We start from the raw sequence: 13844 nt of genomic DNA, 5'->3' as shown, positions 1-13844 counted from the left end.
TCTACCTCCCTCTCCCTCTCTCACACTCCTTTACCTCTCACACTTTCTCTCTCCCTCTCTCTCCCTCCCACACTCCCTCTCTACCTCTCTCTCCCTCCCACACTCCCTCTCTCCCTCTGACACTCCCTCGCTCCTAAACTCCTTCTCTCTCCCCCCCCCCCACTCCCTCTCTCTCCATCCACACTCTTCTCTCTCCCTCCCACTCTCTCCCTTTCTCTCTCCACCTCCCACACTGTCCCTCCTCCCCCCTCATCTTATTCTCTTAAATATCAACACTACACATTCTAGGGGTCAGAGTTCTCTACTCCTGGACCAGGCTGTGTGTGTGTCTGTGTGTGGGTGTGTGTCTAATTTTGTCCATAAAATGTTTTAAAGAATTGTAGCACTATTCTCTCCTGTCAACTTTCTGTCCCGAAACCAGAATCTTCCGATCACTTCTATGTCTTCAGTTCCTCGGTAGTTGAGGTAACATGGATGGACCGGTATTCCACTCATCATCAGTTTAGCGAAACAGTTCTACACAAACTCCACACAGTGTTGTATGGACACAGTCTACACCCAAGCTCTGCACAGAAGACACGCAACAAACAAGCTAAGGTCTACGTCTAGGGGACAATCCATATGAACACTTCCTGTTTGTTTTGTAGTTCTAGACTGTCAGTGTGCTAACCTATATGCTAGCTTGTATGCAAACCTGTGTGTTAGCATGTATGTTCCCCTAGTCCATGTGATATCCTGTATGCTAACCTACATGCTAACCTACATGCCAACCTACATGCTAACCTACACGCTAACGTAGCCTGTTCGCTGTGTATGCCAGCCTGTTCTATCTAGGAATGTCTATGAGCTGGCTAACGTCGGCAGTTATGTTGATGCAACTGGAGTTACTGAAAGTTGATTGTTTCAAACTAGTATAAGGAATGTCCATGTTCTACATGGTGTGTGTCCCTGTGTGTGTTTGTGAGTGTCCCTGTGTGTGTTTGTGAGTGTCCCTGTGTGTGTGTGTGTCCCTGTGTGTGTGTGTGTGTGTGTGTGTGTATCCAGGGTCATTTTCATCAACATTGTGGTGAGAAGCAACAGGATAGTGACTCACACACACATGATGCTGATGGGTTCTATTGTCTTACACACACACACACACACACACACACATGATGCTGATGGGTTCTATTGTCTTACACACACACACACACACACACATGATGCTGATGGGTTCTATTGTCTTACACACACACACACAAACACACATACATGATGCTGATGGGTTCTATTGTCTTACACACACACACAAACACACTCTTACAGAAGCATAAACACACACAGACAAACTGAGAAACACAGTGTGTGTTAGTGTGTGTGTGTTAGTGTGTGCATTGTACTGCCATGTTGCCTTCCCTGCAAAAGCAAACTACTGTGCCAAGGGAGGGACAAGTACAAGCTGTTATCTACTGTAAACACACACACGTAGGACGCACACATGCACACACACTTACAAACTCAGGACGCACACATACACACGCTCGCTCAGGACGGATTGACCTCACAGAGCTGTAGCAGGTTCCGTGAAAGAGCACTCCCAGGGTTTGGCAGGCAAACCGTGTCCATGTAATATTTATCACCGTCAAACTGCAGCGGGCGGAGAGGCCGCGTGCATGTCACCAGGGGTGGGCGGGGACCGGACGCGCTCTTCATCCTTCCACCTGAGCGGTTGGCACCGCGTGCACGCATGCGTCGAGCGATCCAGTCCACCGTTCACACAACCGGTGGCGGTTAGAAGGCTTGGTTTGTGCGCGGGGTGCTTGGAGTCCGACGGGAGAGGGATTCCGTTTCTACATTATACGAGTTATTTTTTACAGAACGTTTCCACGGTAGTAGCCAGTGTTAACGGTAAGTTTCAAAACATTATTTTTTGCGTGCGTGTGTATGAGCGTGTGTTTTAACGTTTAAACAGTCGTGTGGGTCGCACATTCCCTATCATATACCAAGCCTACTGGACCGGAACCGTCAACCTAACGAGCTCTGCCCATCGCCACGTCTCCCTGTCCGGGTAGTTCATTAGGCTACATCAACTCTGGTCGATTTTATAGTGACGCTCCGCCGCTGTGTCAAGAAGCAGCGGTACCTGCTCGAGATAAGTTTTGGCAAACCGACCGAGCTCTCTCTCCCTCTCTCTAACGACGATATAGGATACGATACAAATGTCTTATAGCCTATTGTTGGAGGTCAATTTCACAACTGGAGATAAGCCGTCATCCGGCAGTCACGCGCTAAATCGTAGAAATATATTATCCAACAGAAGTGCGTTTCTGCCCGTTAACACGGTACCAGCCTCTCTTCACAGCGGCATAGAAACAGCGTCCCTTCTCGGCGACGCGAGAGATTGTGATGTTGTACGTTTGTCGACGCCCTGAACGTCAATTAAAAACTCAAGCGGTAAACTAGACATTTAAGCGTGATTTATTTTTGCCTCTTGAATGTTCGACGCTTTGTTCTTGATGGACAAACACAGTCCTACCCTAGCCTATATGGCTCTTCACAGCGGTATAGTCGTTGTTGTTGCCCGCGGGGCGTCTCGAGCAAGGCTCCGGTGCTTTCTCAGGGGACTGGGTGGTCCCTGACCTTCCCGTTAACCACGTCAACACCCGCAGGCATCTCTCTTTCTCTCCCTCTCTCTGTGACGCTGAAACATAGTGAAAGTTCTACTTAGCTCAGGTCAAAGGATGGCGCGCGGCCTGCATTGCCATGGAGACAGAGATACAGTGACGTGGATTTCCGCTTTGACTCTACGGGACACCCTGTTAAAACCACTCTTTCTCTCTCCCTCTCTCTCTGAACGTTGCCTGGCGGTTGTTGTTGACATTAGAAAGTGCGTATTTCTTTTACAGTGCTCCGGTCTCAGCCGTAAACCGTTGTGACGGTCGTTAGCGCTGTTTGTCCGCTACAACTCAGTCAGTGACGCCCGGAATGCCTGGAGGGTTTCCACAGTAACCTACCGTGTGTGTGTGTCTGTGTGTGTGTAGTAGAAGTTGTAGATGGGTTTGTGAGTGTTTGTTTTATCACTTTATTCTGCATCAATCCTGGTGCACACACCACACCTTCACACATGTCTGATTTGTGTGTGTTTGTGTGTGTGCGGGCACTTGAGGTGTTCTCTACTGTTCCGAGGGTGTGTGTGTGTGGAGAGGTCAGGTGAATTTGCACTGTAAATATTTGTCTGCTATTCGAACAGGGCTGTGTGTGTGTGTGGGGGCGCACTGTCATCAATGACTCTCTCTCTTTCTCTGTCAGAAAATGCAGGTTGTCACTTCAGCTGTCTGTCCCACTAATGATTAGACCTACTTACCCTCTCTCTCTTTCCCTCTCCCTCTCTTCCCCTCTCTCTTTCTCACCCTTTATTCCTCACTCTCCCCTTCCCCCCCCCCTTTCTCTCTCTCCCTACATGTCCCTCCCTTTCACCCCCCCCTCTCTCTGTCTCAACTCTTCTCTCCTAGTGTGAGAGTGAGTAACTGTGTGCGTGTTTCTGAATGAATGTGTGCAGGACAGACACTGTGTGTGTGTGTGTGAGTATTTAGGTCAGGACCCACGATGTGAGCCTCTAGAGAGAGAGAAAGAGATAAACAGAGTGGTGGAGTGAGAGGGGAAGGAGAGAGAGAGAGAGGGGGGGGGAGGAGAGAGAGAGAGGGGAGGGAGAGAGGTGGAGAGTCATAATTGGGTCGGCTGACAAAAGTAAACTGTGTGTGATCAGTTCAGTGTCGTCATCACTCAACAATGTCTAACAAACACACGCATGCGCACACAGACCCACAGACTGTCCATCTTAATGATACTGAGGGAAAACAACATTTCAGTCACTATATTGAAAGTGTGTGTTTGAGAGGACAGAGTGTGTGTCAGTCTGAGGTGTGTGTGTGTGTTGTGGGGTCACCGGGGAAACCGGGTTATTTTCGGGTGCGAGTCACGTGATTGGATGATGTCACTCTGGGCCAGGGTTCTTTGTTGTTTTTACGGGGCAGCAGTTGATGAGGGGGGGGGAGGGGGGCGAGGTGTGGAGAGGGTAACAGGGTCTCTGTATCCATCGTAAAGAGATGTAGGAGAGAGAGATGGAGGAGAGAGAAAGGGGGATGGAGAGAGAGAAAGATGGAGGAGAGAGAGAGGGAGGGATGGATGGATGGAGAAGAGAGAGGGAGAAGAGCGAGAGAGGGAGGGATGGAGGAGGAGAGAGAGGGAGTGATGGAGGAGGAGAGAGAGAGGGAGTGATGGAGGGATGAGAGAGAGGGAGGAGAGAGAGGGAGATGGATGAGAGAGAGGGAGGATAGAGAGAGGGAGAAGGAGACGTGTGGTTGTTGTCTGCCAGATAAACAACAAGGAAATAAACAGTTTGTCAGTTTGTGGTGACACAGCCTGTCTCCACGGTGATTGCTGCTATGAGTGTTACCATGGTACATTTAGTCATTTAGCACATGGGAAGCACTGGGACAGGCACACCCCCAACTCCACAGGATCAGATTGTGGAGTCTTTCTATAAGACTCTCCTCTCTCTCACTTTCTCTCTCGCTTTCCGTGTCTCTCTCTCCCTCCTCTCTTTCTGAGGAGGAAATATCTACAGTTGTAGTCAGGAAGTCCTCTTCTGAACAGGGAAACTACAACTCCCAAGGTTCCCTCCACATAGTCTTACCTCAATGTTTAAGATCCGGTTTAAACTCTAGTTACCCAGGTCTGTCACACATACACACACACACACTCTCGCTGTCACACACACGCCTGAGACATGGTGGGTTGTTAGAGCGATTAGGTTTGAGTCTTTGAGTATCAAGGTTTCACACTGAGCTGTTACATAATACCACACACATACACACACTGGCTTCCTGATAGTTAATAAGAAATGAGTGTTTGTGAGTGTGAGAGTATATGTCTGAGAAAGCGTGTGTGTGAGTGTGTGTGTGCTAGTGTGTGGTGTGAGAGTGTGTGCTAGTGTGTGGTTTACCTAATTGAGTGTAAGCAGGAATTTCTAGTGATGGCTGGTGAATTAGTCAGGAGCACAGGGATAGTCTCTCTCCATCTCCCTCTCTCTCTCTCTCTCTCTCCATCTCCCTCTCTCTCTCTCTCTCTCTCTCTCTCTCTCTCTCTCTCTCTCTCTCTCTCTCTCTCTCTCTCTCTCCATCTACTCCTCTCTCTCTCCCTCTCTCTCTCTCTCTCTCTCTCTCTCTCCCTCTCTCTCTCTCTCTCCCCCCTCTCTCTCTCTCTCTCTCTCTCTCTCTCTCTCTCTCTCTCTCTCTCTCTCTCTCTCTCTCTCTCTCTCTCTCTCTCTCTCCCTCTCCCTCCCAGGGTGTGGTGGAGATTCAGCATTGGAGGCTTGTGTCCCAGTAAAGCTCCCTGTATTGTGGAGTCATATTGTACAAACAAGCTTTGAATAAGACAAGCAGAACAAACAGTGACATACACACACAGCTGTACACACACCTGTACACACGCACACACCTGTACCAGTTTTGTGTGCATGTGTTTGTACGTGTGTGTGTGTGTGTGTAAGGGGGAGAGATTTTCCCACTTAGTCAACCAAAAAATACAATACCAACAATGCACCTCAGCTGTTTGTTGTTATTTATCACATTCTGTTTGTTTGTGCCCCAGAGCTCCGCCTCCAGACTCCTCTGGTATTTGAAGTAACCATGGGGATGTCGCGTCATCATCGTCCCCGCCAAAGCCTCTCTCGTAACCGTAGTAACCTTTCAGACTGTCCGGAGTCCCTCTGAAACGCCCCCGGCGAGTCCTCGGCCAATCCCTGCTGGGATGCATGTGATGAGCAGCATCTCGGCGGCCAATGAGAAAGAGAGCTTCCAGGAAGAGGGTGCGGTCGCCGTGGTGATGTCTTTGCCCCCATCCAGCAGAATTTCTGTAACCGACGGCAACCTGGCCAAGGCCCCACCCCCTCCCCCTCCTCCCCCCCCACCCCCTCCTCCACCTCCTCCCCCTGGACAGGCAGTGATAAAGAAGAAGAGGAGAGTAAGAAGTTTCTTTTGGAAGACCATTCCTGAGGACAAGGTACACACACACACAGGTTTTACTACCCTAGTGAGGACTCTCCCATTCCAAATTGTCCCTTCTCTGCAAACACTAATTCACACTCATCTACACACACGCTCTGAATGTGACGCAGGTTCGAGGGCGGGACAATGTGTGGACTCAGGAACCAATCAGGCAGCAGTACCAGATAGACGTGCACACCATCGAGGAGCTGTTTGGACAGGCCGACTGTCAATCACCTGGGGTTACCACGACAACCAGGGGCAGCAAGACGCATGCATCCTTCAGGGAGACCAAGGAGGTGTGTAGCTGTGTGTGTAGCTGTGTGTGTAGGTGTAACTTTCCAATAGTTTATAGTTGTTAACCTCTCTCTCTCCCAACCTCTCTCTCTCCCTACCTTTCTCTCTCTCTCTCTCTCTCTCCCCCAGATCAGTATTCTGGACTCTAAGAGAGGGATGAATGTTGGGATTTTCCTAAAGCAGTTCAAAAAGTAAGTAAGCTTGTCCTTGTGACTCTGACGTGAGCTCTTTACACACACACACACATACACACACACACAGATGCTGGTATTAGGTCTAATCCTGGAGACGGATTTAGAGGCTCCAGTATGCAAAGGTGGAACCCCCCCCCACACACAAACACACAAACTGCTTTCCTTGAAGAACAGTAGATGTATTTTTCTGTCACAAGCCCGACTGTGTGTGTGAGTGTGTGTGTGTGTCGTGGTGACGTCTTCAAAATTGTTCTGACCCCTCATGGTAAGGTGTTGTGGGTAAATTGTGTTGATGATGCTGGCGTGTGGCAGTTTAAGTCAAATTGTGTGTGTGTGTGTTTGTGTATGTGTGTGAGTGTGCGTGCTAGAGACAGAGGTCTATAGTTCCAGCTCCTCCTCTCCAGCTCTCTGGCCCCTCTCTGGCCCCTCTCTGGCCCCTCTCTGGCCCCTCACTGGCCCCTCACTGTCTACAGCACTACATATAACCCCACTAACACACACCTCTCATGTTGACCCTGTCAATACCCAGTCTACCTGTTCACTTTGCTGCCAAAACACACACACACACTCACGCATACAGCTGTTATGTGGGTTCTAGAACGTGACGTTCCAGGAGGTTCTAGAACGTCATCCAAATGGGGCTGAGAAACATTCTTCTATGCACCTCTACAGGTCAAACCAGGCCATAATAGAAGATATTTGCCATGGCAACAGTGAGTTCTATGGAGCAGAGCCTCTTAAAGAGCTGTTTAAACTCTTACCTGAGTCAGAGGAGGTGAGTCACTGACACACACTACACACACACCACACACACATACACACCACACACACACACACACACACAGGCAGGTGAGGGCTGGTCTCTCTCATGCAGGTGGAGAAGCTGAAGGACTTCAGAGGAGACGTCTCTAAACTCTCGCTGGTCGACTCCTTCATGTTCCTGCTCAGCCAGGTGCCTAGGTGAGCGGCTGTGACATCATCTGACCCCTGACCTCCACACTCACCAGGTCACACACCCTAACAGTGTGTGTGTGTGTGTGTAGTTTTGAAGTGAGGATCGAGGCCATGGTGTTGAAGGAGGAGTTTCCCAGAGCCTGTGAATCCATGATCAGAGACATCGTCATTCTACGGACGGCTGTGAAAGGTACACACTACATTACCCACAATGCACCTCTATGCTACACTACAAAACCCACAATGCACCCTTTAATTTTTTTACTGCTACGCATCTCTCCATCTCTCCTCCTCCATCTCTCCTCATCAGAGTACTGCTGTCTCTAACCCTCTCCTGTATCATGCTGAGTACAGCAGCACTCTGCCTGGAGGGCTCACCCTCTCTCTCTCTCTCCTCTCTCCTTTCTCTCTCCTCTCTCTGTGTCACACCCTTCCTCCCACATCACTCCTCTCCTTCTCTCTTTCTCTGTCTGTCTCACACTCGATCAATATCTCTCGCCCCTTCCATCTCTCTGACACGTTCAGTCTATGTTTAGTGGTGTGAGGAACAGGATCTTAACTGCTGCTGGTTATGGCAGCTAACACACACACTGAAGTACTCTCCCTCTCTTTACTCGCCTCCCCTCCCCTCCCTCCTTCCTTCCCTCCCTCCCTCCCTCCCTCCCTCCCTCCCTCCCTCCCTCCCTCCCTCCCTCCCTCCCTCCCTCCCTCCCTCCCTCCCTCCCTCCCTCCCTCCCTCCCTCCCTCCCTCCCTCCCCTCCCTCCAGAGCTGCAGGAATGTGAGCAGCTTCATGCTGTTCTGCACCTGGTCCTCCAGGCTGGAAACATCCTCAACCAGGTAGGAGAGGATAGGAGGGGAGCTACTTAGATCACCATCAGTTTAAAGTAGTTCTGATGCTAACCTGTAGCTATACCTGTGTGTGTGTTCCAGGGAGGGCATGCTGGGAATGCTGTGGGCTTCAAGCTCTCCTCCCTGCTCTCTCTGGCCGACACCAAAGCTAACAGGCCCGGCATGAACCTGCTGCACTTTGTGGCCCTGGTGAGTGAGGGAGAGGTGTGTGGGTTTCTGAGTGTGAGAGAGGTGTGTGTGTGGAGGATTAAGCCAGTGTCTGATCTCCAGGAAGCCCAGAAGAAGGATGAAGATCTGCTGGAGTTCCCATTCAAGCTGCCTCACGTCCAGAGAGCCACAAGGTAACAGCTTCAGACTGAACTGAATCACCTTGTTCAGATTCAGACTGAACCGAATCACTTTGTTCAGGTCAACACTGGGTTTAGTTAGGAGTTGGATGGGGGTCACAAGGTTCATGAGTCTTATGGAGTTAAATGTGGATAGGAGTCTTACATACATGATTGGGAGTCATATGGAGGTGATTGGGAGTCATATGGAATGAACATGAATGTGACTCCCTGTAGGATCTCCATAGCCGTCCTGGACTCTGATGTCCAGTTCCTCACATCCCGCACGCGCTCAGTAGAGGAACAGATTCAACATGAGACAGAGCTGCTCCAGCAGCTAAACACCATCCTCCAGGTACACACACACACACACACACCATCCTCCAGGTACACACACACACACACACACACACACACACACACACCATCCTCCAGGTACACACACACACACCATCCTCCAGGTACACACACACACACCATCCTCCAGGTACACACACACCTGTAATTTCAGATCGTTCATCCTTCACCTCCAGTGAGAGTGACGATCGTAACGTGTGTGTGTGTGTCAGGGCTCCAGAGCAGCGCTGTGTGAGGTGACTATGGTAACGTGTGTGAGGTGACTATGGTACCGTGTGTGAGGTGACTACGGTAACGTGTGTGAGGTGACTATGGTAACGTGTGTGAGGTGACTATGGTAACATGTGTGTGTGTGTGTCAGGGCTCCAGAGCAGCGCTGAGTGAGGTGACTATGGTAACGTGTGTGAGGTGACTATGGTAACGTGTGTGAGGTGACTATGGTAACGTGTGTGTGTGTGTCAGGGCTCCAGAGCAGCGCTGAGTGAGGTGAGGAGCAGTAGGCAGCAGCTGCAGCAGGAGGGGAACGCTCTGGTGGACTTCTTCTGTGAAGACAGAGACACCCTCCCCCTGGACGAGTGCTTCAAGATCTTCCACGAGTTCTGCCTCAAGTTCAGATGTGCTGTCAAGGTACGCAGACAGCACCCAAGAGTGGTCTCCTGGGTGACGGGAGAGAAACGTCAAGCCAGTTCTGGTAGACTCTGCTGCTCTCTAGTGTCCAGAAGCAAGTACTGCAGCTGGTTACCACTCATGTCTCTACCTCTCTACCTCTCTACCTCTCTCTACCTTTCTCTCTACCTCTCTACCCCTCTCTACCTCTCTTTACCCCTCTCTACCTCTCTCTACCTCTCTCTACCTCTCTCTCTCTACCTCTCTCTACCTCTCTCTACCTCCCCCCTCCCCTCCTCCAGGAGAACCAGGAGCGTGAGCTCCGAGAGGCGGCGCGTTGCCGTCAGTTACGGGAGCTGGAGGAGAAACGCCACTCGTGGGCGGGCGGCGAGGAGGTGGGCGGAGCCTACGGCCTTCGCTGCAGCAGCGAGGCCGACATGGGGGTGGCGCTCACCCGGGACGAGGGGCTTATCCAGCTGCTCAGCCCCGCCCCTCGATCCCCGCTCAGCTCCCACAATGCCCTGGGGCGTTCCGGAAGCCTGCGGCGTTCCCGCCACTCTGCATCCTCCATCGCTGAACGTCAGCTCACCAGCCTCCTGACCTCTGACCTGCTGACCTCTAACCTCCTGGCCGGCCGGTCACCAGGTGCTCAGAGGAGGTCGACCCCCTACTCCTTTCCAGAGGTCAGGAGGCCTCAAAGCCAGGGGCTGGTGGTACTCAGCCAAGCCCAGAGCCTGCAGCCTGGGCCGGGGCAGCCAGCAGGGAGCGCCCCTTCCTCTCCAGGGGACAAGGGAGGCTTCAGACACAGCAGCACTGAAGGAGGAGTTGAACGCAACCACAACCTCTCTACATCCTCAAACACTGACCACCACCAGACCTCAGAGAATGACCACAAACCCAACCTTACAAACCCGGCACTCAAAAGCGACCTTAACCCTACCTCTGAACCCGACTCCGCCCACAGGCGAAGCGTAGAGACCACGACCGCCCCCAGATCAGACTGTGACCCCGTTCTGAAACCTGACCCCAACTCCGCATTCAACCCCGACCCCGACTATAACCACGGCAACAGCGTCATCGCCACGACAACTCCCCTGAGCGTGGCGGTGGACAGACGCACCCTGACCCCTGGGCCCAGAACCTTCCACCCCGCCCCCAACCCTCGCCGCCCCAGCGACCGTCTCCACGGCGACCAGGCGGAGGCTCCCAGAGGGTCTGTCGTCATGGACACACAGCTGATTTCTGAGGGGGAGGAGGGGGAGGTGGGGGATGACCTTACTTCCTGCATTATCACAGACTCCCCAGCCAATCACAGGCCTTTACAGTCTCAACCCACCAATGAGCAATCGGTGCCTACACTCACCAGTGACCAACCAGTGCCTGTTTCCTCCAAGGAGTCTTCACTTCCTGCCTCCTCGACCAATGAGCTGCCAGGAGACTCGACCTCCACCAATCACATGCCTGCTCCAGTGACTGGAGCTGCCTCTAAACATGAGGGGAGAGAGATGGAGACCAGGGGAGCCTCTGAAGCCCCCCAGAAGTCCCTCTCCAAGACCAAGACCAGCCCTCCCCCCGAGTCCCCCTCCAAGACCAGCCCTCTCCCCGAGCCCCCCTCCAAGACCAGCCCTCCCCCCGGGCCCCTCTCCAAGACCAGCCCTCCCCCAGAGCCCCTCTCCAAGACCAGCCCTCCCCCAGAGCCCCCCTCCAAGACCAGCCCTCCCCCCGGGCCCCTCTCCAAGACCAGCCCTCTCCCCGAGCCCCCCTCCAAGACCAGCCCTCCCCCCGGGCCCCTCTCCAAGACCAGCCCTCTCCCCGAGCCCCCCTCCAAGACCAGCCCTCCCCCCGGGCCCCTCTCCAAGACCAGCCCTCCCCCAGAGCCCCTCTCCAAGACCAGCCTTCCCCCAGAGCCCCCCTCCAAGACCAGCCAGCCCCCAGAGCCCCCCTCCAAGACCAGCCCTCACCCCGAGCCCCCCTCCAAGACCAGCCCTCACCCCGAGCCCCCCTCCAAGACCAGCCCTCTCCCCGAGCCCCCCTCCAAGACCAGCCCTCTCCCCGAGCCCCTCTCCAAGACCAGCCCTCCCCCAGAGTCCCTCTCCAAGACCAGCCAGCCCCCCGAGCCCCCCTCCAAGACCAGCCCTCCCCCCGAGCCCCCCTCCAAGACCAGCCAGCCCCCCGGGCCCCCACAGCCCAGCCACCGTCCCGTCCGCACCCTGACCGATTCAGAGAACCAGGGGATGAGGCGGGTGGTTCCCATCTCAAAGCCCAGCCGCAGAGCCTCCTCCCTGGGGAAGCGTGCAGAGAAGCCCCCTGGTCCCCAGACCTCCATCCAGAGGAGCGGCAGCGTCTCCCGCAGACCCAGCCAGGACCTGAAGGACCCCCGGGGTACGGGCGTCCAGGGACGTGCCCGCGAGCCCAGAGATCAGACCTCCAGCTCCCTCCAGAGACGGCCGTCCGTCCGGAAGCCTGCGGTGCGGGCCCCCAGACCCCCCCCGGAGGAGAAGATGTGCCGGGCCACACTGAGGGCCCTGGCCCAGGCGGGGGGAGGCAGGGGAGGCAAAAGCAGCCTCAGTGCCCCCCCCACCCCCTCCCACCGATCCTCCTCTCCCTCCTCTTCCCCCTCCCCCAGCTTCGCTAGGAACACCGCCTCCTCGTCCTTCAGACAAAACAGCTCCTCCCTCGCCCCCTCCCTCGCCCCCTCCCTCACCCCCCCTGCCGGACAATCCCCCAAATCCTCCCCCCGAGCCTCCCCCTGGTCCTCCCCCCTCTCAAGGGCTGGCTCTCTCAGGCTCCAGAGGTCTGCCCCCCCCGGGAGCCCCCCAGGGCCGGACAGCTCCCTCAGGAGAAGTCAGAGCATCCGTGGCCCCTCCCGCTCCCCCCTCCACCCCCCTGTCTCCCCCCTCCCCCCCTCCCTGGGTTCTCTAGCGTCTCCTAGGAGACACCTGAGGAAGAACAGCGCCAGCTACTCGGACAAGTCTGATACCTCCTCCAGCAGCAGGACCCTCAAACCCACCTGGAGATAACCTCACCTGGAGATAACCCACCTGGAGATAACCCACCTGGAGATAACCCATCTGGAGATTAACTCACCTGGAGATAACCCACTTGGAGATTAACTCACCTGGAGATAACCCACTTGAAGATTATCTCACCTGGAGATAACCCACCTGGAGATAAACTCACCTGGAGATAACCCACTTGGAGATAAACTCACCTGAAGATAACCCACTTGGAGATAACTCTGGTGTCTCCACCTGGAGACGAGTAACCACACTTCTCCTGTACACACATCATCTGACTCTCACACACTCATACACACACTCACACACACTACTCCTAAAGGCTTTGTTCCACCAACACTAGTCTCTCCTCCTCTTCCTCCACCCTCCTCCTGCTTGTTCATCTAGAGAGAGAGGATCTAGATTCTAGTTTTTGTTTGGTTATGTCGTGTGTCTGTTTATAGGAGTGTAATATAATAATATACATGTTTGTCGAGAGCTCCAAGCTCCTGTTATCGCATCCGACATTCACAGACTGCCTCTTCACAGAGTAGCCCATGGAATTTTATTTGATTATTTATCAAAGTTTTAATCAGTAAACATGTAAGTACTTGATTGATTTCTAGAGAAGATGTGTCTTGTGACAAAGGGCTTTTCTTGAAAAAAAAAATCCAGCCAACATTCCTTGTATGTATCTTATGCTTGTATGTCGGTTTGTATGAGTATATGTTTATATAAGTGTTTATACGTATATATAGCACTTTAATATCTAACAGACAATAAAATGTTGATTACTCTGTTGTCTTTCACATTGTCTCACTCCAGTTTTTTGTTTCAGGCACACAAACACATCACGCATCACACTCACACATCGCTAAACCTATTGTGTGTGTGTGTTCCAGGTAGTGTGTGTGTCAGCGTCTCTGCTGTGTGTGTGTGTGTGTGAGTATGGCAGGACTTTCTCCTGGTATTGTCCTCCTGGCATTCCCCTGTTCAGGATCTGATCTGTCTCCCCCCCCCTCTACCTCTCCCTCTCTCTCTCCCTAAACACAGGGCTTTATAGCATCAGCTGTCTCTCTTCCTCTCTCTCCCTCTCTCTCACACACTCTCTCTTTCACACTCTCTCTCCCAGGGTGGAGGAATGTGCAGCAGTGTTTTGGGGGAGCCCTGTGCTCCACAGGAACATTCCTGAGATGGGGACATGGGAATCTCTGTCTCTCCCTCTCCCCCCTCTCTCC

At 53.1% G+C, this 13844-nt stretch overlaps 1 protein-coding gene across 1 annotated transcript; it reads left to right on the top strand.

Annotated features, from left to right (window-relative positions):
• Nucleotides 1-1305: 1305 nt before the first annotated feature.
• On the top strand, nt 1306-13415 carry LOC124465838 (FH2 domain-containing protein 1-like). The gene is made up of 14 exons (XM_047017466.1): nt 1306-1887; nt 5632-6042; nt 6158-6325; nt 6453-6514; nt 7190-7292; nt 7392-7477; nt 7561-7661; nt 8239-8309; nt 8403-8510; nt 8592-8662; nt 8885-9002; nt 9467-9631; nt 9913-11154; nt 11581-13415. The coding sequence occupies exons 2-14, from the start codon at nt 5791-5793 to the stop codon at nt 12628-12630; spliced, it is 3597 nt and encodes a 1198-aa protein (XP_046873422.1). The 5' UTR covers nt 1306-1887; nt 5632-5790; the 3' UTR covers nt 12631-13415.
• The last annotated feature ends 429 nt before the right edge of the window (nt 13416-13844 follow it).

The sequence above is a fragment of the Hypomesus transpacificus genome, unplaced genomic scaffold, assembly GCF_021917145.1.
Source record: "Hypomesus transpacificus isolate Combined female unplaced genomic scaffold, fHypTra1 scaffold_61, whole genome shotgun sequence".
NCBI classification, from domain to species: domain Eukaryota; kingdom Metazoa; phylum Chordata; class Actinopteri; order Osmeriformes; family Osmeridae; genus Hypomesus; species Hypomesus transpacificus.
Note: the sequence above shows the minus strand (reverse complement) of the source record. Positions and strands in the feature narration are given on the sequence as shown.

What these genes read in the sequence shown, in the direction of transcription:
- LOC124465838 (XM_047017466.1), top strand. Translation starts at nt 5,791, where the DNA reads ATGCATGTGATGAGCAGCATCTCGGCGGCCAATGAGAAAGAGAGCTTC. An exon ending in AGACCATTCCTGAGGACAAG is followed by an intron (nt 6,043 to 6,157) that starts GTACACACACAC and finishes AATGTGACGCAG; the next exon opens with GTTCGAGGGCGGGACAATGT. An exon ending in AGTTCAGATGTGCTGTCAAG is followed by an intron (nt 9,632 to 9,912) that starts GTACGCAGACAG and finishes CCCCTCCTCCAG; the next exon opens with GAGAACCAGGAGCGTGAGCT.